This window comes from Pelecanus crispus, chromosome 2 (genome assembly GCF_030463565.1).
Source record: "Pelecanus crispus isolate bPelCri1 chromosome 2, bPelCri1.pri, whole genome shotgun sequence".
NCBI classification, from domain to species: Eukaryota; Metazoa; Chordata; class Aves; order Pelecaniformes; family Pelecanidae; genus Pelecanus; species Pelecanus crispus.
In genome coordinates, this window is record NC_134644.1 from 56,800,797 (window position 1) to 56,826,867 (window position 26,071).

Sequence of the window (26,071 nt, forward strand, 5' to 3'; positions counted from 1 at the left end):
AAGCCCTCAAAATCTGCCTGCCTTAATATGCAGCCACTGCAATGAGTTTTGGTGAAGAAGCAACCAACAACAAAAAAACACAAGCCAAACACCAATCAAACCAGACTGAGCAGTCAGTCAGTGTACATGACATGTCGGGAGCGTCAGCAAAAAGCCAGTACAGTAAGTGGTGGGAGGCCAGAGAATCAAGTCATCCTAGGGGTGAGGTTGGAGGCAGAGGGTGATGTTACTAAAGAGAAGCGCGCCAGGTGCCACCTGCCACTTGACCTGCTGGCCATCGTGCAGTCTCTGAAAGCCAATCTTGAGCAAACCTTAAACTCCTTGTCCCGTCCACCCCAGCAGCACAGCCCCTATGGGGAGCCAACATGTTGGGGAGCACAAGACAGTCCTCAGCCCAGCGCACTTCCTACAGCCGTGACTGATAGAGAAGACAGGAATGGTAAGAGCCACTGATGCAGAAGATAAGGGTGGGGTGTGAAAGCACCCCTGAGAGGGCGGGGGGGAGCAGGCAGCAGCTGTCTGGTTCAGAGAAGGCACATGCAACAGTCATAAAATACGAAGCAGATTGCAGGCTTGTTTTCAGACTCTGACGAAATGCCAGGGAAAAGCCGTGAAAAACACAGTTGTCTTGACGATGTACGAGGAGTCTTAGTTTCACATTTATCTTTTGCATTTCACACTGTACTTGGCGGAATCTGAAAGCAGGGAAGCCCGGGAGGCAGTGTAGCTTGATGTTTAGCTGTACGTAGCTCACACATCAATCAGGTTTTACACAATATAACTGCCCTTCTGTAAAAGAACAGAAATCTGCAGCCTACCACTGATTTCTGAAGTGTTGAACCCACATGGACAAGGGCATCTACCAGTTCATCTTCTACCTGTGCCAAACACTTGATATATTCTGATAGTCTTAGTGAACAAACTGAAAGGAATCAGAATTTTTTTTTTTTTTTAGTGCGTTTAAAACACCCTATTACAGTAAAGTGTGTAGGCAAGAAGTTAAGAAGTTAACCAAGTAGGAATTTTGCAAATACTTGAAGTTCATACTGTGCTGAAGCCCTTTGCAGAATAGGCACACGCTGATGCACTGGGACTCAGAAAGACAAGAAACATACTTCAGCAAAATCTGGTTAGAAACACATAATTGCAAAATTTTAATTTCTTTTTGCTTATGTGCACTAAATGAATTTTATGCACTTGTATCATGAACCACAGAACCATGGAAGGCATGGGCTTATCAAAAAATGCTGGTTTATTTCTGTATTATCACCCAGAATATTTCTGGTGTTTCAAACCACACTGCACTGCTGGCTGACTTGTCCATTCAAGTGCAGTTATACCTGGGGGGACTTGCAGTAAAGACACAATTTTCCTAGAATTCTGTACATATATGTATATGCATCCCTTTTTACATATTTATTTATTTACATATACCGAGAAAAACCTTGGAAGTTCTTGAAAAATACAAACCTGAAGTATCATTGCTACCTGCTTGTCTCTATCCCTGGGAAATTAACTGTATTTTATTGCTGTTGTGTATTGTTCTGTTCCTTTACCCCAGTGTGTGCTTCTACCTGCCAGACTGCACCGTAAAGACAAGAAAATCTATAAAGGGATTGTTACAGTAACAGATGGAAAGGTAAAACAACGAAATGAAAAATGAAACATGGTGAAAACAGTAAGGCAGCAAACAACGCACTGGAAAGGGGGTTGCAAAGCTGCTGGAGGAAGCACGCATCTGACTTCAGCCAGGCTGGGATGTCATGCCCATCTCAAAGGTAAGCTGGAGAGAACAGGCACCTTAAAATGCTGAGTGTTTCTAAAAGGCAAGAGGGAGTGGTGGTGGGTTGCTGAGTGGAAGAGGTATTCCCATGTGCATTAAAAAGAGGCTGGGACATCATGAAAACTGTCTAGTACCACAGGCTGCTCCTTCCAACACAGACATGGAGAACAGGCTGAAGTCAGGAGTTCTCTGCACCACAGGCAGACAGCTAAAGCTTGAATATACATTTAAATCTCTCTGCATATAAATATGCATATAAAGACCTCTCAAAAACACCTTGTAGGTTTTCACAACCATAAACATTTTTAAATTTTTTTCCTTTTTTGTTGTTTTCCCCGAAATATATTTGTTTATAATTGCAAACATGAACATACCCAAACCCTGGGCAAAAAAAAAGAGAAATCCATGTAGGGCAATCACTTGCCTGTGCTGAATTAAACCTGAAAATGAGAGAAGAGTGAATTCTACCCAGGAGGAGAGAAAGGTTCAAAGGCTTGATGAATTGTACCTGTGCTGAGCTGCCAGCACCAGACAGCTATACAGTAGCCTTCAGCTCTACAATGCACTTCGCTGCAGGAGCTGCATGTGTTTTATCTGCGGTTCCCCTTTCATCTATCCAGCTTCTCATTCCCTCACTTTCAAGACAGGGAGACTCATAGGCTTTTGGCTGATTCTGACATAGTGAAATCCAGCCTATTCTTCCCTCCACACTGCCACTCACAGAAGGAAGTCCTTTTGCTCTCCGTAAGAGCACTCCTCCTCTTGCACATGAGCAGCGAACACAGGATGTGAATCCTTGGATCTGGTATTTGACCACCACAGTCTCATGGAGCTTATTGTTGGTTTTGCCTCACATGCAGAGAAGAAGGGAGCCAAACCTTCATGGAAACCCATATGCTCAAGAAAAGAAAGTATGCCTCCTGCAAATACCATGCCATCGGTTTCAGCCAATACATACTCATGTACATATATATACATATATATATATACAACTGCCACCACAGAGCCAAATCCAAACTCTGCTTACCTTCTTTATGTGATTTGTCCAATATAAGAGTTCAAACAGCCTTTTGTAACCAGAGACAGAAAATATATCATTCCAAATCACATAAAACCATATCCAAATCCATAGAAATGATTTCTGAAAATTGCATAAATGCATCTTTTTTAAAAATGGGTTCATTGCAAAGACAGCCTGCTTCCCAACTTACAGATATTTACATAAGCTTTGCATCTCCCTTACAAATCGTCTACTAGAGTTTCTGACAAAGCTGATATTTATATGGGTGGTCCTGCCACCACTGGTACTTCTTAAACTAGCATCACAGATATCAGTCTTCCTTTTCCTTTTGTCTTCTTTACAGATAGTTTGCACTCTGATATTGTACACTATACTGTAAAAGTGCCCAGTGAAGTAAGGGCACCTGGTCCTAAAAAGAACTGTTTAAATGGGCTAATAAGTTTACATTTAGCTGTAGAAAGCAAAAAGGCCTCTTCAAATTTACTGTGATAAAGTGTCTAAGAAAATTTTTCATTGTTAGGGAACACTTTCATAAACAGACTCAAAGGAAGTCCATGCACAACGGTTCAGAAGGAGCTGCGATCCAAACGGATATGGTACAGCAGTCCATGGTCAATGAAAAGAATACAGGATGGGCTTTAAAAAGGAAGGGAGGAGTATGAACAAAGACATTTTATCTCCCCTGTCTCTACTTCCAGCTGAATAGCTGTGGCTTGCAACAAGTACTATTCCCTTCATCATTCCACAAGAAAAGGCTTGGGGGAGGGGGGAGGGAATTGAATACCTTGAGCCAAACCACATGTCTTAAATTCTTCCCTGAACATGACCCTATGCAAAACATACAGCAATGGTGAAGCCAACAGACATATGCAAATAGCATAAAGGAGAGAGCAAATGGCACTCACATTAGAAAAGACTTGAAATTACAAATAGATGTTACATGGCTACAACATGTCAAGCATGCTCCTTTACAGCTAGGGCTTCCCAGGAACTAGGAGCAAGCTCTTGTTTGAAGATTAATATAGCTTCCCAGCACACACAGTGCACTTCATAATCATTGCAACTCAAGGCTTGATGAAAGGCTTTCCGGGAACAGGAAAAGGACAATGGGTTTTTTTGTTTGTTTTCTTTTTTTCTCCAAGCATTAGATAACGATGAAATACAGCAGAGCTTGCATTCCTAGATAAAAGCATTTCTAAATTTTGAACATTAAGTAATAGTAATCCCACACATTTTACATTGTGCCTATATTTCTGAGAGATTCTAAAACCCTTTAAAGATCAAAATATTTGGCAGAGAGATCCTGGCTTCTTCCATTTCAGTTGGGGCACGGGTATCACAGTCAGGTGTCACTTCAGTCATTAATGCAATTTTGCCATAAAATTGCAGGCTTTGCTTTGTGCAAGCTGCAGAACTAAAGAGAGATCAAGCAATGTATTAACAATCAGGGATGCAGGTCACTCATAAGGCACATTCCCAGGGAAGGCTAGCTGTTGTTTTTCATTTCAGCTGCCAAACCTATTTTTTAATGCTCTTTAAAATGGTCCAGAAACCTGACAAAGAAAATAAAACAGAAGGGAAAAAATGGTGTCGTGTCATATAAAAGAACTGCTTTTTCTGAGAAGTCTAATAAAATAGAATGTTAAGCCTAGGGTTGCAGACATGATGGTGGAGAAGATAGTCACTGTAGTGGTGTCTCTATTTTCAGACTGAAGGTAGTAAGTAGATGCAGGTTCAATTCTTCCTTTGCCTGTAGGGTTTTACATCCAGTATCTCTGAGATGAGTGCTTTAATTTGGGATGTCAGTGCCTTCCAAAAGTGTGTTGAACTCAATGCTTTCACACTGAAAGCTCAATAGTACTGACTGAAATGAAGCCAATGAGAGAATGGTTGCCTGGGCTTGTGGTGTTTGACAATCATTGGGGATAAAAGGATAACTGAGAAATGGGATCTAGATCATCAAAAATACACAGCAAGAGAAGAACTTGAAAGTAGTCCAGATTACCGCTGATCCTCACATGAGAGAGAAATAAGAAATGAAACTTAAAATTTCACCAGGGAAAAAGAAAGCTGAATTTGGGTGTGGACCACTGTTAAATATTCATGCGTAAGCATTAGGCGACTTGGTAATAGGAAACCAAAGCGATTACCTCCTCCAGCAGATTGTAAACATAGCCCGTAAACATAGCCCTGTACAGTTTTACTTACAGCCAAAACTACACAGTGAATTCACCCTGAACTTTGATTCCAGCCTCACGCAGATCAATACAAAATGCAGTATCAGGTCATACATGAATTCCACCAGCTCAACACAATGGAACAGTTAAATGAATCTCTGAAAGTTTAGACCCCCTTGCCCATTTTCACAGCTCCCAAAATACCATCAGCACTTGTAAATATTTCATACTGGCACATCTGAAAAGACTTTGCTGGGGTTTCAAGTCTCTGCTAGGTTTTCAAGGAAAACCTGAATTAGATTAAAGCAGACATTAACCCTAGAACAGGAAGCTAAACCTAATTTTGGCACAAATACCTCAAGGATATTACAATTTTGGGTAGTACAACACAGATCCTCCTGCTCCATATAACATCATTCACTGTGATGGCATGGTTGTCACAGAGAGCAAAACCACAGAAGCACAGTTCACAGCACTGCTAGTCTAGCCAGACAAAGCCTGGGCACTCTCATGGGCTAGCCCAGCCTGAGCCCAGCCACAAATTCCTGTTTGCGTAGAGCTCTCAACTATCTCCAGCCCACTGGGATCAGGAAACCTTTCTCTTCAGGTTTATTTACTTACTGGTTTTTCTTCTGGGCTCCCATTGGGCACCTCCACCACTCTGAGGTCAGGGTCCACCTGCACCCTCGCCCTTGTGACAAACTGGATGACCGATGAACTGTCCTGAGAAGTAAAAAGAGGAAGAATTGAGGATACAGAAAAAAAGCGCAAAAAAACCCCCGAACAAAAACATCAAACATTTGCCAGTGTAATAAACACATCTAGACAATGATTAGTGGAAGTTGGATTGAGAGTTAGGTACTGTCCTGATTAAAACCCCACTTTGGAAAACATACCTTATGCTCATAACAGACAGACAAAACCAAGCACATTATCTGAGATTAAAACAAAATCAGGTATGTTGGACTTTAAACACATCATTTGTATTTGGCCTGTTAATGCTTCCCACATTTACCACAAAAGCAAGACAGAACATTGCCAATCAACACAGGCAGGCTCAATATTAACCATCAAAGAAAAGTTCCTATTTGTTTTTCAAGTGAACAGAAAAACAGATACGCAAAACCTGGGATAAACTCAAGTATATCCCAAGGTGAAAAACAATTATTTGAATCTGTGCACTGCAAATATCTTAAATATTTAATGTACACCTCCCCTTACTAATTTATTTTTCTCTTATATTTTACACAGTGCATTTTAACAGGCACTTCCAATAAGCTGCCATTTCACCTCACAGGTTAGTCATTTGTATGCTGTTCACCTCAAAGAGGGTAGGTGATAAGTAGCAAACAGCATACAATTGGTGATACTGACGCAAAGACATATGAAAGCCCTGTATGTCTTTTAAAGCAGTGTTGCTAATGGTCATACTGGAAAGGACCCAGCAGATGGGATGAATCCTGGTTATTCCCAGGACTGAATTTCCCAGAAGCACATTTTGTGTGCACTCAGTTACTTGCTTACATATTTCAGCATTTCTATAAGCATGTAACAAATACCTGAAAATTCTGGCCTTGCCTATATTTCCTGTTTTCAAATATGAACAAACATTAGCAGACTGGTTGGTTTCAGCTGGAAAAGCTCAGAGCTATCAATTCCTTTAGGAACTGCTTTCTAATAAGTGCCCTCTCCAATGCTTTTAATCTAGCAGCTATCAAAGAGGTTTATTTTAGTAGGCTCATGTTATCAGCTTTCTCCTCTGATTATCTTGTACCCTCATAATCGTACAGCATCTTGCCACAATTACACAGTCAGCATTTTTGTAAGTATAGGAAAACAGGGCAAAACTCAGTAAATCACTAGAAATTTCAAAAGATTTGCTGTCTCATTCAGTGGCTTATGAGAAGACAGGAATTAACTTGCAACCATTTGTTTCTTGTCACAAATGTCAAGCTCAGCATTAGTATAGTCATGATGTATCTCCTGTGAATAATAATCATTTGTACTAAAAAATTACAACGAACTGCCACATCTCTGTTTATACAGAGGGGATGATAGATAGTTGGTCACAGTTTACATGCGCTTACTCTACTTCTCATTTTTCAGAATGAAAACTTTTGGAAATCAATTCAACTTTCGGAAGTCTCTGGCCTTAACACCGTGCATTCAATTAGGGGCCTCATTTATTGTTTCTCAATGTATAAATTTCTGAGCTTAATTTATATCTGCCTTAATGGGTAATGGGTAAGAATGAGGATTAACACCTCCATACATGCTGTTGATAAATAGATCTATTTTCTTTGACACCATGATTTTTTATAGCACACTAATAAAGAGAAGAAGGAATGCAACTCTTGAGTCCATTGATGCACATAAGCATACTTAAATTGGTGTTTCAGACAAACTACAAAGGAAGCACATACCTTCTTCAGTATCTCAGTATTCAGCAGCGTGTAGACACTTATATCACAGGACTCTGCTTTTGCTAGTGAGCTTAAGTTGCAGCGTACAATTAAGCAGGACCTGCCTGGTCTTTCACAGTCCTACAGGAAATATGGAAAAAGCTGTTAGGCAAAGGAGGAAAAAATTCAGTGACAAACTGTGCGACAGCAAACATGCCAACTGACTAAGTTGCACAGTAAACTGCTAGAATACAGCACTCCTGCACTGAAATTGCAAGAACTTTCAAGACATGGAGACAGCTTAGATACAGAGACCTGCACGAAAGCAAGGCAGGTGAAATTCAGCCGTTTGCAGAGCTGCTGAGACACATGAGCACCTGAGGCTGGGCCACTGCTGCACAGGTCAGGCACCAGGCACTGTGCAGGGCCCTGCTGCCCCATGCGCCTTTGACAAAATATGGCAGTGAGGGCTCTGGTCACCGAGTGTGAGCTGCCATGTCAGGTAACTCCCTCCCCGCTGCATTTCCTGAAACTTCTTATATCCATTTAAAAATCAGATAATTAAAATCACTAAATATCCCCACAGCACAAAATCAGTATTAGTTTACACGCCCCACCAGTTGCTTTATAATGAACTATCCCTTTGAGTTCTCCATGCTGAGCCATGCAAAATCTTCTGTAAGATACAATGTATGTTCAAGTTTGTCACAGGCGGACTTTCTTACCAATACTTTTCTGCCAGACTTCGTGAAAAAAGCAAATATTGTGTGGAAAATATTTTCATTCTCTTGAGGAACAATGCATGGACTGGGGTTTCTGTGAAAAGAACAGCTTCCTTTGTCCTGACCAACCTGCAAGCACAATTATAATCACAATTATTATTCTGAATTAAAATAAATGGCACAAGAAGGTGGATTAGTCTGTCCATAAATACACACCTATATCTGAGCTGGATGTCTGGACTCCCATTAACAGTCAAAGGAGAGAAATAAGCACTTTGGGAGTCAAATAATCCTGAAGAAAATATCTAAGGTAAGCCAGACAAACCATGCTCTGGAAATGCTTGTCTCTCTTGACTGGATAGGATATGAACGTAGCTAACCTAGCTCAAATGTAGGTATCTCTGTTCTACATGTCTGGAGATGGAGACAGAGGAGAAAAATCTCAGCAAAAGATATAAATCACCACATAGCATTTTAAGGCAATCGTGTTACTCTGTGTATTACATTATCATGTAACTATTATTTGGTGCTTTGGCCAACTTGGATGTTTCACAGTTTATATCAGAACTAATGAGATAAATAAAATCTTTGTGTAAATGCACAAGCCTGGACACTAAATCTGTTCTTTTACCTTCGGCATAAATAGTAAAAAAATAAACTTTTTGTATCATAAGCTTATTCATTTGTCCAGAAAAGTAGATGCCCGAAGCATGTGAAACGTACCAAGCTTTGACAAAATGATCTTCAGTCACGATAACCCTGCACTAGGAAACCCTTTTTACTTTTTGCAGCTTATGAATATTCACTGAAGAAAATCTATTGGAATTTAATACAAATTATGACAACAAAGTATCAGCAAATTTCTCCTGCCGCCATCCTTAAAACCTGTTAAGAGTGAGAGGGAGATTTTCCCACAAACCACCAAGCGACATTCTTATACATCCTGCTGCTGACCTCCCCACATCCTCTACTCTGCGAGGATGAAAACTTGTACTTTATTCAAATCACAAATCCTTGAAAGAGGGAGAAAAAAAGTTGTTATAGATATGAAATTACTGCATGTCCAATTCTGCATTAAACAGTTTATATCTGAGTTAGCCAAAGTATTGCCAAAAAGAAACAAAAAACAAAGGTCTGCATAGATCTTAAATGCTATTTTCCAAGTGATGTCTATGTCTCTTGGTAAGATACACCTTTTCTGCTTCACTGGCCCACAAGCTCTTCATAATCTGTTCTTGGAAGTATGTATTCATAACCTGTCTTTACATAATCTGTCCTTACAATCCCAACAGATACAGGCACAGGCAGCTACCCACAGTTTACAGTCTCCTTGGGATCAACTGAAAATTAAGACTATGATGATCTCCATTTGTCCAGATCACCTGGAATGAGTTTCCTTTATTTACTGTAGGTAAGAGATTCACAAAGCATACTGATGTTTATTTTCTTTGAACTTTCACATGGGAATTAGATCCAGATCAACCAGAAGGTTTATGTTAAATCAAGAACAGCAAAGAATCAAGATCTATTCACTACTTGCTCTTTCTTCCTGAAAGTTTGAATTACCAGACACTTGGACAGATGTCATTAGATTCATGCAAGAGATACAGAAAGGACCGTATGAGCTTCTGCACTATCCCAGCTTTTGGCATACTCTCCAAATAGTCCTGCTTTACGTCCTGTACAAATATGGTGTAAGAACAAACCAAAGCAGAAATACCTCACAAGACTAAAAGGAATTATCTGGCATGAAGCAACATAAATCTGGTCCTTTCTTCTCTAAATTATTATCTTTTCTTAAACTGAAGCTTGGCTACATCTTGTCCTTTTTAAAACACTTTAGATGAAAGAGAGAAAGGCACCTCCAGAGGACTAAGTCTGAATTTGGAAATACCCTTTCCTGTCTGCCAACTATGCAGCAATCCTACACAAAGTGGCTGTTAAAATCAGTGTCTCTGCCCATGTTAGGAGGGACACATGCAAGGACCAAGCACCTCCTGTCACCTGTGCTGCTCTGGAACAGACCAGTAGCTCACTTACAGCCTGTTTTAGTAGCCAAATGCAGATGCCACTTCCTAGAAGGCGGCAGACACTACTGCTTGACCTGCAGAATTTGGGGGAATTCAACCAGACAGAAATTAGGCTGAATTCATCTGTGTATCTGTGATCAATCGGCGTATGCTGACAGCCGGTAGGCAGGAAGGGATGCAAGGCAGCTGAGAAGTACTCAGTTTCTTTTAGCATTCTTAGAAACAGCAGAGCCACAGAACTAGGAAAAAAGTAACAAAAAACTTTGAAATGGGTGGATCTTGCTAAGGTAGAAGGAAATCCAGCCTTTCCAAAGGACTGGCCACAGTTGGGGGTTTTTGTTTGGTTGGTTTTTGTTTGTTTGTTCATTTTGTTAGGGTGACTGTCAGACACATTTCACACAATCTCTTATTTTCCTCAATTTTTACATGCATAAAGGGAAGGTTCAGTCAACCAGTCAGATAAAACTATGGTAACTTTTCATTGAACTTTGTTTTCGATGAAGAATTCGGCTCTAGGAAATCAACCTGCTAAATAAAATCTTAGCAGAAAGCTCCTGCCTGCATTATGCTGACACTGAACTGCATCTCTGAAATACAAACCAGATTTGGCCTCAAGCCTTTCCTTGTTCAAAAACGGTGCTACCCCAGCCACCTGTTTTTCTCCTTGTGACCAACCTCATAATCTGGTACAGAGAGAAGAAAATTCCTGGCAAAGTTCAAGAACTTTGCATGAGCAAACGCTTATGATTTATAGATGCACGAACTGTGCAAGGCTTTGAAATGGAGTAGGTAGCCAGGCTCTTTGACAAAGTCTTGGAGTTTCAGGGTACGTGACCTACTAGAGCTTTTTGGAAATTTCCATGTGGTCTCAGCAGCCTATAAACAGAAAAGGACTACCCCCAAAGTGACCTTCCCAGGCCCTGGGATCTAACATCTCACAGAAATAGCATAAGGGGGGTTTCAGAGCAGTGCAGAGGATGTGCAAAAGAGATGCGCACTGCCTCTGCACTGAGTACAGGGACTATACAGAAGCCACAGAGAAAAATCAACGTCCAACTCCGAACACAAAAAACAACAAAACTGGGGCAGTGGGAACAGGGACAGAAGGGAGGCTCTCTTAAATGCTACACTAAGACTGCAGCTTGGAAAATAAAAACCCTGTCCCGAGTGAGGTACCAAGCAGGAGCAGCCCTGCAGCCTCCCATGGAGGGACTTCAAGGAGCTGTGTCAGAGCTGTCTCTGCGGAAGGTTGTTTCTTTTTTTTTTTTTTTTTTTTTTTTCCCAGAAGGTACTTACCCATTTTAAGTCCTGCATAAAATCATTTGCAGTCTGGTGCACTCGCAATACAGTTAAATCTCCTGCACTGGAAGCATACCTAAAATCTGTACCCAGACAGATGTAGACGAAGCCTACATTAGCACACAACGTAGGCCAAACAAAAAGGTGAACCAGGATAACTGCATGGCATCCTCAGCACCTGGTGTCCATATTACATACTTCTCTAACTTGCTCTGAGTCTGAATCTGTGGCTTGAATGTGCTGCAGCCACAAATGAGTGTTAAGTGCACTCTTTGAGTGCTCCTTTCTGTTTATTTTGCCTCAAAAGGAATCCAGTTTGTGCACTCTGCGATGTGAACCACGGCTCCTTGCGTGGGGAGGGCTGGGGATTTTGCTTTAAAAGCTCACTTCTGGACTGAACTAAGTAAAGAAGCACTCTAAGGCACACTTTGGTCTTCAGCCCAGCAGAACTTCTGCAAAGGGCGATGACTCCGAAGATGTGCAAAATACACATTATGCATGCTTGCTAAGAACAAATTTTAAATTTTTTCACTGATGAGTGTGGATATTACATTAACTCCTATAAGCAGGACTCCTAGAATTCATATTGTTTCTTATGTACTAGGATGGTTACATTTCTACATAAGCAAACCCTTCTGAAACAAAAAAGCTACCATCACTCTTTACCATATAAAATTCCTCCATAACTAGAAGTGATAGGTATTTTTAAAATCTGACCTAGCAGATTTCATCAAACAGCTTTACATTGCAGAAAAAATGGCATAAAAATAATTTCAAAGGTCTTAAATTATTTTTTCGTTTTTCTTCTTCTCTATATACAATAATCTACGCTCTCACATATAGTCAACACTACCACATATATAACTAGTTTTTTCAGGGTAACAGCATAAAATTTTTGTAACACAGAACTAAATATTATCAACTACTGATCCTAGCCTACAACTGCTAGAAAACCTTTCCAATTAAGAAAATAATATTGTATTTTTGCAAAGAAATTACATTTTCAGATTTTCAATTCTAAACTGAAAAATTCGTAAGGGGGTGGTTTTCTGATGGAAACCCAAACATTTTTGAAAAACTTTTCCATGAAGAATTTATAACATGATATATTTATTGTGATTTGTCATTGTTCTAAACACAATGAAGCATGTTTTGACCGTCTTGAATAACGTCTTCAATTTTCACGTGAGGCAAACCGACATCAAGAAAAAAAGTAAAATTTTCCCACACAAGTTTTTACTGACAATGGTTTCTTTTCACCAGGCTGTCCCTGTGTAGGGATGTTCCCGTTCTCTAGGAACACTTGTCATAGACTGCAAAACACCTAACATCAATGCATCATGTGTAGTATTTTTTTCTCGTTTTTATGTCAAGTTCAAAGGTACTCTTGTCAAATTGCTCAGCCCCAAGGTAAAAAAAGGTGGGTTAAAAAACCAAAAACGAAACAAAAAAAACCCGCTCTGATATTCCCACCATGGAATCTAAGGGACTGAAAATCACTACTCACTCATGAACATACGCATGTGTAGTCTCCTATTGTATTCAACACACGTGCCTATACATGCAACATGCATAAACACGAAGAGATATAAGCCAGAACACCTGTATTACATAGACTGTAAATGACACCTGGCATAACATGCCTCTAAAGGTCACCATAAATCTGCAAAAGCTAATAGTATTACTAATCTATCATCATGCTGAAAAGCAGAACATCCCTTATGTTGCCTACCCTACCCATAAATGGCCGCATGTTCAGAGCCAAGTTAGTCTCTAGCTTTGTTAGTTTACTGGAAGTTGCTGTCCCCTTAAAGAGCCCATAAACACGCTTGAGGGACAACGTTTAAATAGGACAGCCTATACAATGGGTTACTCTGCCAACTTTTTGTCATCAGCACAAACCACTAAGCTTCTCAGAGACAAGACATAACCACTGGAGAAAGCATGCGCATTACTTCATGCTTTAAAAATGCTGTATCTGCAACAAGGAAGAAATTCCCACAGGACATCTTTCGTGGACTCTGAATATTTGAAAAGTGTTACGGAGCAGGAGCAAACCCATAAAGTAGCAATTATTTTTAACCATATCAGATTACACCACCCTTAAGAAAAAGTGGCAGGAGGACATTTCAGAGTGAAACAGATATATGTAAAACATATCACATACACTCCACACACATTACATCCTAAAAAACTGCAGGATATTTAATAGGGCTGTATGGGAATAGCATGTTGGATTTATTACGTAGACAGGGATCATCCTCTCTGACTTCCCCTGCGCATGTCAGGATTTATGAGAATACTTGGGCTGGGCTTGGCACTCCAACAAGGTGATACCAGTGCAAGGGGGACAATCACTGAGTGTTCCCCTGGGAACACAGAGGATAACCCAGGGCTGCCAATGAAACACTTCTTGCACTTCTAGTCCAGGTCAGCCATGGGTTTAGGGGGATTTGGAGTTTCTAGGAGACATAATACACCTGCTGCCTCAGCACATTCCCCTTCCGCTATCAGCTCTGTCCTTTACCTTCAGGGTACTCGTAACATCATTTCTGCTCATCTGTAGCTAATCTCAGAACATGGCAATTTCTAGCAAGCCTTTGGGGCCTTTAACAAATTTGGGGTTTGTTAGCAAACATTTTAAGTGTTCAGGCCGTACTGCCTGTAACGTAAACTTCACAGGTAGACTGAAAGCCAGTGGCCTCTTCTAGATTTAACCTCAACCCATTTAACATGCATCAAAGGCGAGACCCTCCATTTTTTTTCAGACCCTCGTATCCTGCACAAGATGTCAACCTGGGAGAGGGAAATGAAATACAATTTCCAAACAGGGGGCTGGAAAGGTCAGCTGAAGACCAAGCACAGGGAAGTGGAAATTGGCAGTTGGCCTGGGGTTAAGTATGTGCATGTGATAGGATTCTCTTGGAAGAATGAGACTGAAAAGCACAAGGAAAATAGCTGTTGCTTCCAACGAGCATTAAGTACAAACTTCCTGCTGCATTGTTGCATATAAGAACCTGAGTGCTAATCCCATATTTAATGACTGGCATTTTACAAGGTAAACAGGCGAGCAAATGTGTATCTTCAGCTCATTCCTTATAGACAACACTAGACTCCCACTAATGCAAAGGAATTCATTATGGTATTAAAACTTAAAGTTTCCAGGCTCTTCCAGTAAGCCTGATTCCCCTCTTAAGCTAAACCATCACCAGTTATTAGTGAAAACCTGGAAGCCAGCAGCATTAAACTGACACAAAGTAAGCATGAAGGTGGAATCCAGCCATGAGTGTGTGTGTGGTGGAACCAAACAGAGGTCTGAACAAGGAAAAAACATGGGGGTAAGTTCAGGGAGAACATCATGAGACACAAGATGCTCAGAACAGCAATTTCAGCTGCAGGAAACACAAAGTCTGAACACAGGTCAGTTGTTTCACAAAATTGTTAACATTGTTCAACTCCGAAATGAATGCCTCTCTCATAAGCCCTGGGGTATGCTGGCTCCAAATGACAGTTTGGCCATAGACTTCTTGAAATTGCTGCCAGATAGTTTTTACATATTTCTCCTTTCTTATTAGTCTTTTTACTGTTTTATTTATGTATGCATGTCTAATCAGTGGTTCAAGTTTGCAAATTGGATAATAAATAACAGATCCACTTTTGTTTATCTTTGTTGCTAACCATAGCACACTCAGCCTAGTATCAGGGAAAAAATGTATACGTGTGCCCTGATTCAAAGACAGTGATTCATCCTATAGTAGGTGAACAGAGATGAATTGATAGGCATGGTTAATCTAACATGTCACACACACTGAGAAAAAAAAGAGTACTCACAAGAAATTCCAGACAAGGTCAGACTTTCAACAGTAGACAAATAAGTTATGTAAATATGTTATCTGAGTACTTGCTCCACATGCCAAAAATGTTTAATATTCACAGATAATGAAACATGTTTGAATCAGAGCAGTTTTGTTGATTCTGGCAATAAATCTAAGAGCCACTGAAACAACAGAAAAGAATTTTTAAAATTAACCCATTTTAAACAACCCTTGAAAGATTTTGACTAAAAATAGCAATGCTGTTAAGCAGAACCAGTACTCCACAGATCCAATACATAAACTCACATGGCCATGAGAGACAAGATTTAAACAGCAAAGCAGAGATGCTAAAACATTAAATCAGGATATAGGAGTATTCCACCATAGCTCTGGCTCCTGCTCCTCGAGCCGGAAGGAAAACACCAGATGCATGTTTGGCATAAATCCGTGCTAACCTGATTGCAACGCCTGTAGATCTTTTCCTGATGCACTTAACCCTGCAGCTTAATTAACCTGTTAACTGGGTTGGATCAGCATAATCCTGTAACATTTGCCTAGTCTTGGCCCTGCAACCACTTTGCATGTACTTAGCAGCAATCCCCAGAAGTACTACTCTCAAGAACTAGTGCTGCCTACCCAATTTAGTAAGAAAAGCAAAGATCTTCTGATTAAAAGTTCCTGACTTACAAGACAGTGGCTTCTTTCCTAGACAGAGGGCACCACCACATGTACACAGTGAGGAGAGAGACCGACCACTCATATGATTTAGCTGCAAGGTCCACTAAAGGTTCAGGCCTAAGAATGAATGAACACCACCTTACATGGAAACCAGTTTATCTCTAACATTCATGTGCTCCTTATGTATCAGCCTTTAACAGTTGAAATCCAAGAGATAGTCACTGACAGGTACATTTCCTTTCCCTATGATGAACTGTGAAATGCTTAACATGAAGTAGCAAACAGATCTCAAAGTATGTCTCTATTTAAAAAGCCCCTGAGATCACTTGGAGTTCAGTGCTCCTTCAGCGCTCCTAGGTTCTACTTGTCTCCAGCACATCCCTTCTACAGCCTTTCCTATGGTGCATAAAACACAAATAAGCCCATGGTTTTTCTTTACCTAACTGTTGGACTTTCCTCATGGGCTGTGTTATGTTAGGATGAAAAGTTCTGAAGACTGTGCAGATAAATACATTCCCTGTAGGGCTCAAACAACTCAGGTGGGATGCTTCACTAAAGCAGATATTTGAATGTATCAGAAAGGTATCTAAGATCAGCTCTAAGATCTAAGCCCTCTTCAGAGGCAGTGGAGAGAAGGTATGACCTCCAAGCGAATGATTTTGCTGATCTATTGTAGACACTTGAAGTTTAAATGAGTCATCCGCATTAAAAAAACTCTCCGTGGTGGTGGTGGGGGTGGTGTATTTTAAGTTAGGAAAAAGATGTCCTTTGTTTCCAGGACATCCTCAGAGTTCTCTTTCCCCCAAGGAATGGTTTATTGATACTTTTTATACTATCCAGTACCTTGCACAAGACTGGAATGATGTACTTTCAGAGTCAGGAGAGAAATCCAACAAAAGACACTTATTTCCACTCTGATACACGAACCGGGGGGGTAAACCCTTCTTCCATCAAATGGGAGATAGAGTCTGTACACACAGATACCATTGTTTTTAACTCTTCCTTTCTTAGTTTCTAAATTTACGTTTAAACCACATATCTTGTATGTTATTTATAAAAGAAAATGGCAAGTTTATGAATCAGCATTTGAATCAGAGGTGTGTATGTTAAAAGAATTAATCAACCAGCTCTTTCCTGAATTTCCTTCTTCATTGTTTTTTGGTAGGAACAACTTCACCAATGGGAAAATGGTGAAAGCATGTAATTATTATACTCCTTCAAAAAGAAATAAAAAAATAAAATAAAAAATTAAAATAAAATAAAAATTTGTAGACTCTCTTCTTTTCTCACTCAGTAGTTCCTTCACCAGGGAATTCTCTGCCTGGGAAGCTTACAAAAAGTCTACTGTATACTTTTTTCCATACCTCAGCAAAACTCCTGATTACTGTGGTATCTACCAAACCTCCTACTTCCTTCATGAATCCGATAAGAGCTAATATATATACCCAATTCACTTCATAAGACTTCTTTCTTTATCTGAAGTTCACTTTTATAAAAAGGCAAATCAGCCACCTTTTCATATATTAATTCAAGCAAATAGAAACTATGGGCAGTTTGCAAAGTAGCAACACTTTCAGTTGACACAAAATATTAATCAGACTGCCACACTATATTTACAGGTCATGAGTTTTGCAGGGAGAATGTGTTGGAAAATTTCAATAACCAAGTAATCTGACAAATTTAACTTCTTTAGTTTAGAAGCTAACTGTGAACAGGCCACAAGTGAACATGTCAAGTGTTGCCATGGTCTGATTTAATATGTAGATCACAGTGCATTTTTGTCCATGTTCGATGGCCCTGACCTTTATAGTACCATTCTTTCTTGAAAGACAGACTTATCTTTGTACATTCAAAATGTGCTTTCCATGAACATTCTCTTTATCTAGCACTTGCAAAAAAAAATCACTGCTTATGCAAATACTACAGCACTCTCATTGCTAGAAGATTTGGACAAAACAAACAGAAAATATCACAAAATTTGTCCAAATCTGGTTTCACCTAAAAATCCAAACTAGAAAGTCACAGAAAACTTTCTGCCATGTTAAGTAGTCTTGCTGTATCCTGAAGGCAATCTCCAGCAATGCATGAAAAGATCATTTTCAAGCACTGTAAATGCAGTAAACTCTAACGAAGGCACAGCTTTTTTATAGTGATTCAGATGGTTCCTGTAAAGCAAAAATGCCATGATTTTTTTCCCACTTTGGATTTATTTTAAGGTCCTAACTCAGGAAAGGAGTTAATTTTATAGTCAGGCACCGTTTCCTGTACAACAATGAAATCTTAAATGAGATCTAAGTTCCTCTTCACTGAAAGAGCTTCAGTTTATCATGCTGACATTAGGAAGACATTTGTGAGAGCTCTTTCTGAGCTGCTTTGGGGTCCTGTTTCCCATGCCTAGAGGCAACTGTGCCATGCTGGACCACAGCATAGGCTCCTGCCTGCGCTCACAACCATCTCAGGACAGGGTGGATGCACCAGTTTCTTCTGCAAGTGACAGGGCTCCCAGGCAAAGGCAGATTCCGTTGCTATCACAGAGATGCTCTAGACTGGGGGTGGGGGGAACACCTCCAACTGCCTAGGCAAAATGTTTTGGAACAGTCATTTAAAGAAGCAATTAAAGGAAAAGAGGCAGGACATCAGCAAGTTTCTGCACAATACACTCCCTGGAATGAGCAATTTCCTCCAGCAATCTAGCTATGCCTTTAAATATAATGCCAAAATATGCACATGTGAACGTGTGTATAGCAATCACTGAAATAAAGAGACTACAGGGGGGATGACTAATACAAAGGGATAAAATAAATCTTGCTGTAAGTCCAAAATGTTCCTGTTCAAACCTTGTATCAATGGTGGCAATCAGGAGCAGCATAAATTGCTGCTAGAGAAAAATTTTCCTACATCAAGTACTATCAGCAAATACTTATATTTTCAAATGCTGGGACTGTATATATATGTTTTCAGAGCCAAGACCTGAAACTTCAAAAGAGAAACTAAACAATTTTAAACTGGCTGCCAAGAAACAAGGGGTTTTCTACATAACAATAACGATATACAGGTTTGCCTCTGTATGTGGAACACGCAGTAGTGAGCGTGACAGTCTCAACATATGCTTCAAAAAGCGCTCATGCACTACCAGTGCTTTAGAGAGCTTTGACAGTCCACCTTTGCTTATGGTTTTAAACATCAGCAGTGCAGTTGCCAAAGCATCTTATTCTTATGCTGGAGGATAGCAACCTACAGATAATAAGCAGAAATTACATTCAAAGTTTCAAAATTGCAAAGATTTCTTTTTCATCATACAAGTGAAGAAAAACCTCAAGCATCCTGGGATCTTTCATGGAACAAGACAGCAAGCTTTAACTCTTCCCCTTAACATCCTCCTGCTCCTTACAGACATTACCATGCAAATGCTAGGGAGAAAAATGACATGAGTGCTACACAAAACTGGCCTTAAAAATGTAACCTGTCATCAGCCAGGAAAGACTTGTGGCTCTGGGACTGACTCCATTTTACTTTTTTTGTTTCAGCGTTCACAGGAAGAGAATAATGTTTATTTCAATGGTTTTCCTTATTGAACATGACAAGCTTTTCTACAGTGTCATGCTCAGGCAGTCATTAACTTAAAAGGCAACTTGGAAGAGGAATTCTCTTCAACTCCTCCATGCCGTTAATTCATTTCCAATTCAGCTTGTCTTTATTTTTTAAATCTTACTGATACCCAGCTTTCATAAAGGCACAATCCAGGTCTCCTCCACTCAGACAAAAGAAAGGAGAAGTGTGAAGTGAACATGCCAAGCATAATAGGACAACTGGAGGACTTCTGCTTGTCATTCCAACAGAAGGACTTTTTATTTTGCTCCCTAACCAAAAAGTGATGGGAACACTGGACCAGGAACTAGGGGCTTGAGCTAACTGGCACACTCAAGGTTAATGGGAGCAGGATTCACAAGACCTGAGGTTTAGCCCATTTTTTGCTCTCTGGAGATAATTCTCAAAGTCTAAGCTTAGACACCTAGGGAAACGAGATGGCTTTTGTATTGTCAGTGGAGACCAGCAAGTGCTTCTCCAGAGTTGTTTCTATGCCTCTCTCTCTCCATTAATTACTAAACTAAGAGAACATAGTAATTTAAAAAATATTCTATTACTAGCAATTACTAAAACAGTAATTAGTACACCTAGATATCAGAAGGTACGTGCAGGGAGGGAGTTTCTCATCAGAAAATTGAGGACAGTCTTTCTTTCCTTCTCCCTCCTTCCTCCAAATTCCCCTTTATTTCATTGCCTAGACCGCAAACTCTTTGAAAAGACTGTCTTGCAACATGTGCATCTCACTTTCCAAGAAGATTCTTATCTCAGCAGTGATAACAACACAGTTCTTTATATCCTCGTGTCCTGGTTTCGGCTGGGATAGAGTTAATTTTCTTCCTAGTAGCTGGCATAGTGCTGTGTTTTGGATTTAGGATGAGAAGAATGTTGATAACACACTGATGCTTTAGTTGTTGCTAAGTACTGCTTATGCTACTCAAGGACTTTTCAGCTTCCCATGCTCTGCCAGGTGCACAAGAAACTGGGAGGGGGCACAGCCAGAACAGTTGATCCAAACTGACCAAAGGGCTATTCCATCCCATATGATGTCATGCTCAGTATATAAACTGAGGGGGGGGGGGTTGGCCAGGGAGCAGCAATCGCTGCTCGGGAACTGTCTGGGTATCAGTCAGCGGGTGGTGAGCAATTGCATTGTGCATCACTTCCTTTGTATATTATTATTATTATCATCATTATTATATTGTTATTATTATCATTACTATCTTCCTTTATTTCAATTATTAAACTGTTCTTATCTCAACCCAGGAGTGTTTCTCACTCTTACTCCTCCGATTCTCTCCCCCATCCCATCGGGGCAGGGGGAGTGAGTGAGCGGCTGCGTGGTGCTTAGTTGCTGGCTGGGGCTAAACCATGACACCTTGGTATTGATTCACCTAAACAGGCTCTTAAAGAAAACAGTGCTTGCTGGCCTGCATGCTGCACACAATAGAAGAAGCAGTAGCTTCTTCCAAAAACCCACAAGCGCACACGGCACTTGCTCTGGGTTAACACCGTGCATCTTTGATTCTGGTGACAATTGTCTGACTGGAGTCTAAGCAACTTGGCAGCCCTGCAGAGCTTGGTCGCTCCAGAGGAGGGTGAGGGTCATCGCCTGCACTGCAGTTGGCTTCCAGTTCAAACAAACTCAGTTTCCAACAGTTAGTCCCTCGTTCTTCACAATTGCGTTTACCTTCGCTGGAAATAAAATAAATAGGAAGGCAACAATCCGATCCAGTTCTAAAGCCAGCATCAGAGTAATCCCGGACACATTGCTAATTTATCAACAGCTTCAGGAAATACCCTGGTTAATTTGGTAGGAACTCCCATTGTGAAAATGTTTTTGGATGCCCCGGAAAGCAGCTCCTTGGCTGGCAAGTCAAGTAGCGCTTCCCTTGCCCTCCAAATTAGCTGGATACCCAAAGGAAATTACTAAGCTTTCAGTTCAAAACCAACATGCACACAAGTATAATGAGCACTGTTTTCCTTTGTGGAAGGATAGATAATCAATGGCTTGAAGAGTAGAGAATATACATTTCTGTTAACACTAACTCTACTCTACTCTGCTTGGGTGAAGCTTTTTCTGTGTAATCACCTGTACCGTACCTATCACAACACTTTTACCAACAAGCTGAGGTATTTCATTTATTAGGTTTTTAACCTGGCTTGAAACCTCTGCAAGAAAGCAAATACAAAAATATATAAAACCAAACAAGTACTAATTTTTCTTATCTGCTTCCAAAATATCATTTACCACTACAGAATTTGAGTATCTACTATGTAAAATCAATGTCAGTGGTGGAATTCCCTAGTTAAAATGACTTGTAAAATTTCTAGCATTTCCTTTTGGTTTAAAATTTCTGATAGGGAGGAACTTCACTTCGTTTTTTTCTAGTTTTCTTTCGATTACCTGTTTTCTTTTACTTCTGGCTTTTACTGTTGACTTGTTTCCCTTGTGTATTAGGGGTTTTGTTGGGGGAAGTGCTGCAGAAACTCCCAAGACCCTTTGAAGAGCGTCTGAATATCTCTAAGGCAGAACTCCAAATGTCAAAACATCTCTGTGACCTGAATTTCTCTTGAAGAAAATCTTAAAGCAGTTTCTGCAATAAAGCCAAAAGCTTAGAGCAACAGGAACAGAGGAAGCATGAGGGCTGCCATTTTCTCCAAGAGCAGCAAGATAATAATTCCTATTAACACCTCCCAGAGATACAGACCATTCCAGTGGGCCATACGTGACTCTCTTCCTTTTATTATTTTTTGTGCCTGCAAGACTAGATCAGTCAATACGATACGAAGCAATTAGCTCCTGGCACTATCTTGTGTGGTATATGTGTATTTGAGACACAAACTCTAGTGCTTTTTCTATGTGTTTTTACCCATAAATTTCACTGCTGTACTGTACATCAGAGAAGTGGTGAAAGAATTATTAGCTTTAAAAAAACAAAACCATGATGTCATCAAATCCCAAATGGTGTATCAACAGTTTCAGTTACAGATAAATGACAATTCCTAATCCTCTGTATTAATGACACCTATTCTGAAAAGTCTGCAAATGCTGACGCGTAGAACGGCTGGGTTATAGGTATAATGGTGTAATTACAGAAACACCTGCACTGTCTGAAAGGACACTATCACCTTTACTGTGGTCTAGATTCTGGGAAGTTCAAAATAAGCAAAAGCTTGAAATCTTTAATGACTATGCTTACAAAAATGCTCTTGAAAAACAGCTGTTCTAACCCATTTTCCAAAGTTCATGCCAAACTGCTGCTTTTAGGGGTTTTTTTGTTTGTTTGTTTAAGTATATTTAGTCTATGAAAAGATGAAAAGCTCCATGATTTTAGTTCCGTTTTCAGTCAATAAAAACTCAGTGGGAGAGATGCAGGAGGAAAGAGAGTAGGATGCTTTTCCTGTTACAATAGTAAGACTTGGGAGACATGGGTTCAGTGCCTGGCTCTGACACAAATTTCCTGTGTGACCTCAGGCAAACCATTTGGTGTTTCAATTATTTATCTGTAAAGTGGGGATAACCACTATTCCAGACAGGATTTGCTTGGATAACATTTATTAACATGTCAGAGATGCTCAAAAAGTCATGCATTAGACTCCTACTGACCATATACCCAAAACCAGTGGTTGAAATGTTCCAGGTATGCCAGTGTATCATGCAGACATCTCTCATAGAACCACACTTGCCCACTACCACTCTTCAGCCTGCAATGCAAATAGGTCTCACAAAGGCAGCCTGAAATTTCTACAAAGACAAACTGCAAAGTAGAAGAAAGACGTCAAATAACACTGGAAGAAATGCAACCTGTTGTCAAGGAAAAGGGATGCAAACCCTACAAGTATTTATTAGCACAGTGCCCAAGGCCACATCACCCAGCTGGACCTCCTTCAGGTAAGCCACCAGAGGTACAACAGCAATGAAAAACAGGTTAAGTGCAAGATTTAAGGTTTTTGCCTTGTTTTTCTAAATGCTATTCAAAACCATATAGTCCACCCCATCCTTGTCAGTGTAACTTAGGGTCTTGTGTAGAAATGATGACAAACTATGCCTGGAAATTAGCCCTTGTCCACTTGGTGGGTAGCATACATAGCTAATTCAAGCGTGCAACAGGTGTCTTGTCTAAGACAATTTGCCCAGACTTCTGGAAGAGTCAATACAGAGAAACAAGCAATGCCTAGAAGGAATTCATCACACCTTAAGTTAGATGGGCTGTTTTCTATTCCTCTCTCAGCTATATAGGAATATACAGGATGACTGACTTTAGAGGAGACACCAACATTTGGGCAGACAAAAACTTTTAAGGAGACTCCCACCACTCTGCTTCTGCTGCAAACGCACACAGACACACACCCTCTCCCACAGCACACAGAGACCAGGGAAGGGACAAGGAAACGGGTCACGATCCTTTGACAGGCAACGTGTCAAAAGGAAGGTGATCTTCCATATGTAAGGCTGGACGAAATAAAACAATAAAATGCAATGCCATGGAAAATGAGACATAGGGTGGAGAATTAATTCAGTCTAGCTGGAGAACTGACTCATGTACTCTGTACAACACTGGTGCCTCATACAATATCCCAGATCTGTTTCTCAGTGATTCTGTCTTTAGTGCCCATCTGTAGGCCATATATATATTCAGAAAGGTCTTACTGGATCTATATTTACACAGATTCAGTGCCTCAGTTACCTGCATACGAGGGACAGTAATACTTTTCAGCCAAAAGACTAGAAAAGTAGCTAACAATGAAGAAAGTATCATATTTCTTTTCAAGTAGCCCAAGGATCTGATTCTGTCTCACAAAGACAGATTACTCTGAATTTCAGCAACAAATTTACCTCAGTAGTGAGGCTTCCCTCTCTTGGCACCACAGTATAAATGATGGTATTTTAGTGGTTTAACAAAAACTTTGAAAGTAATAAATAAATATTAGAAATGAAATCTAAGAATGTATCTCCTTTGACAGTATTTATTTTGATTTTCTTTGTAGTTGAAACAAAATAATCTTTTGAAAAATGTGTTGAAAGAATAAATTTCTCTGTTACTTATTTTTGTTAAAAGAACCCTCAAAAGGAGCAAATTATAACATGGACTACAGAAAAATAGATACTGGTAACGTATTCAGACGTAGCTAGTGTTTTTGCAGATAACCACAGAAAAAAACAGAGTCAGCTTGGTAACACATCCTGCTGATATTACATACACCATTTGATCAGGGAGGACTCTCATTAAGACCAAATCCTCTTTGGAGGTGTGACTCAGGGAAGTGTTCTCCACATTTCCTTCAGGATTAGCCTGACCTAGTTTTACACTGCATTGTAGGAAACCAGGAACACACAACCGGCTGCTTGCCCTAGGTGGGGGACAGCAACCAACAGCTGGAGGGTCTCAGCTGCTTATGATGATCTGGCCACAGATACAAAGAACCTTTTATTGTCTAAAAAAGCAACCGATTCATCTAGTTCTGCTGGGCTTTTTTTGTTTCAGTCATTGATAGCTCTCAGTGCCTCTCTGGGCTCAGAACACATCATAACGTACTCACCGTCATCTGCTGAACGTGAAATATTTCAGCTCCAGTGGCAGAGAGGCGGTTTGGAAATGAAATCTCAAGAAAAGCTCCAGGGAGAGTGCTCGGTCCAGCATTGTAAACCTATAAGACAAAGATGCAATTAAATGTATTAAAAAAAAAAAATCAATAAAAATAAAATTACATATATGACTGCTCATAAATGGGAAAATACTGTAGAACCAGAGCTGGGAGTATAGGTAAATCTGAAAAAATTCAAATACTATGCAAGTTTTTCAGTGTCTTCAGACTAAGACTTCTTTTGTAAGTATCAGGATGAAGTCAAAGGTTTAGCTTATCTAACAGTCTTTAGGCACAGCTCATATATCAAGTGAGAAGCAGTTCTGCAGGATAATTACCAGTCATCAATACAAATAGCATAAGACTTCTACCTTATATACAGAGCCACTGCTAGTACTCTTTGAGTGTTTTGGTAACACCATCCGGAAGACTGTAAGAAATATTGCTGTCTCAGTTAACATTCTCATTTCCATCTGGTAACCACTGCATTATATTCTGCATATGTTTTCCTTATGGAGCAGAAGCCAAAGTAATAATGATTGTGACTACCGGACTGTGGGTTTGTTGAGTGAGTTGCCAGGAAATGCATGTGAACAACTTCCATTCAAGTTCTGGGGTTTTCAGTTAAATGCAACTCTTAGTGGAAAACATTGGCTTTCTATCAAACCCCCCACAAATTTTCAACAAAAACTTAAAGAATTTCCAGTCCACCACTGAAATGTATCCAGTGAAAATTCCAAAATTTGTGGGGTTTTGCTGAAAAGAAACAATCCATGGAGAAATTTCAATGAAAATAAGTTTTCATGTCTATCTACATTTTTTTATTAGGAAAAATATTTCTTGGTTGTTTCTAACAACAAATATATAAGTGCATACAGTAAAAACATTAGGCCCATTAGAATATTTATCCTCACTGAGACAGTACTGTCAAAAGATGTAGCAATCAGTTGCTAATTGTGTAAAGTACAAA

General features: G+C 40.0%; 1 protein-coding gene across 1 annotated transcript in view; it reads right to left on the reverse strand.

Annotated features, from left to right (window-relative positions):
- ITGA9 (integrin subunit alpha 9) overlaps positions 1-26,071 on the reverse strand; it is a 227,411-nt gene that overhangs the window by 18,545 nt on the left and 182,795 nt on the right. The window contains exons 23-26 of the mRNA XM_075705767.1: positions 25,057-25,164; positions 8,109-8,234; positions 7,405-7,524; positions 5,603-5,704 (exon numbers count right to left, since the gene is read on the reverse strand). Of these exons, the coding sequence (XP_075561882.1) occupies positions 5,603-5,704; positions 7,405-7,524; positions 8,109-8,234; positions 25,057-25,164 (456 nt within the window). The remainder of the gene's footprint in view (positions 1-5,602; positions 5,705-7,404; positions 7,525-8,108; positions 8,235-25,056; positions 25,165-26,071) is intronic.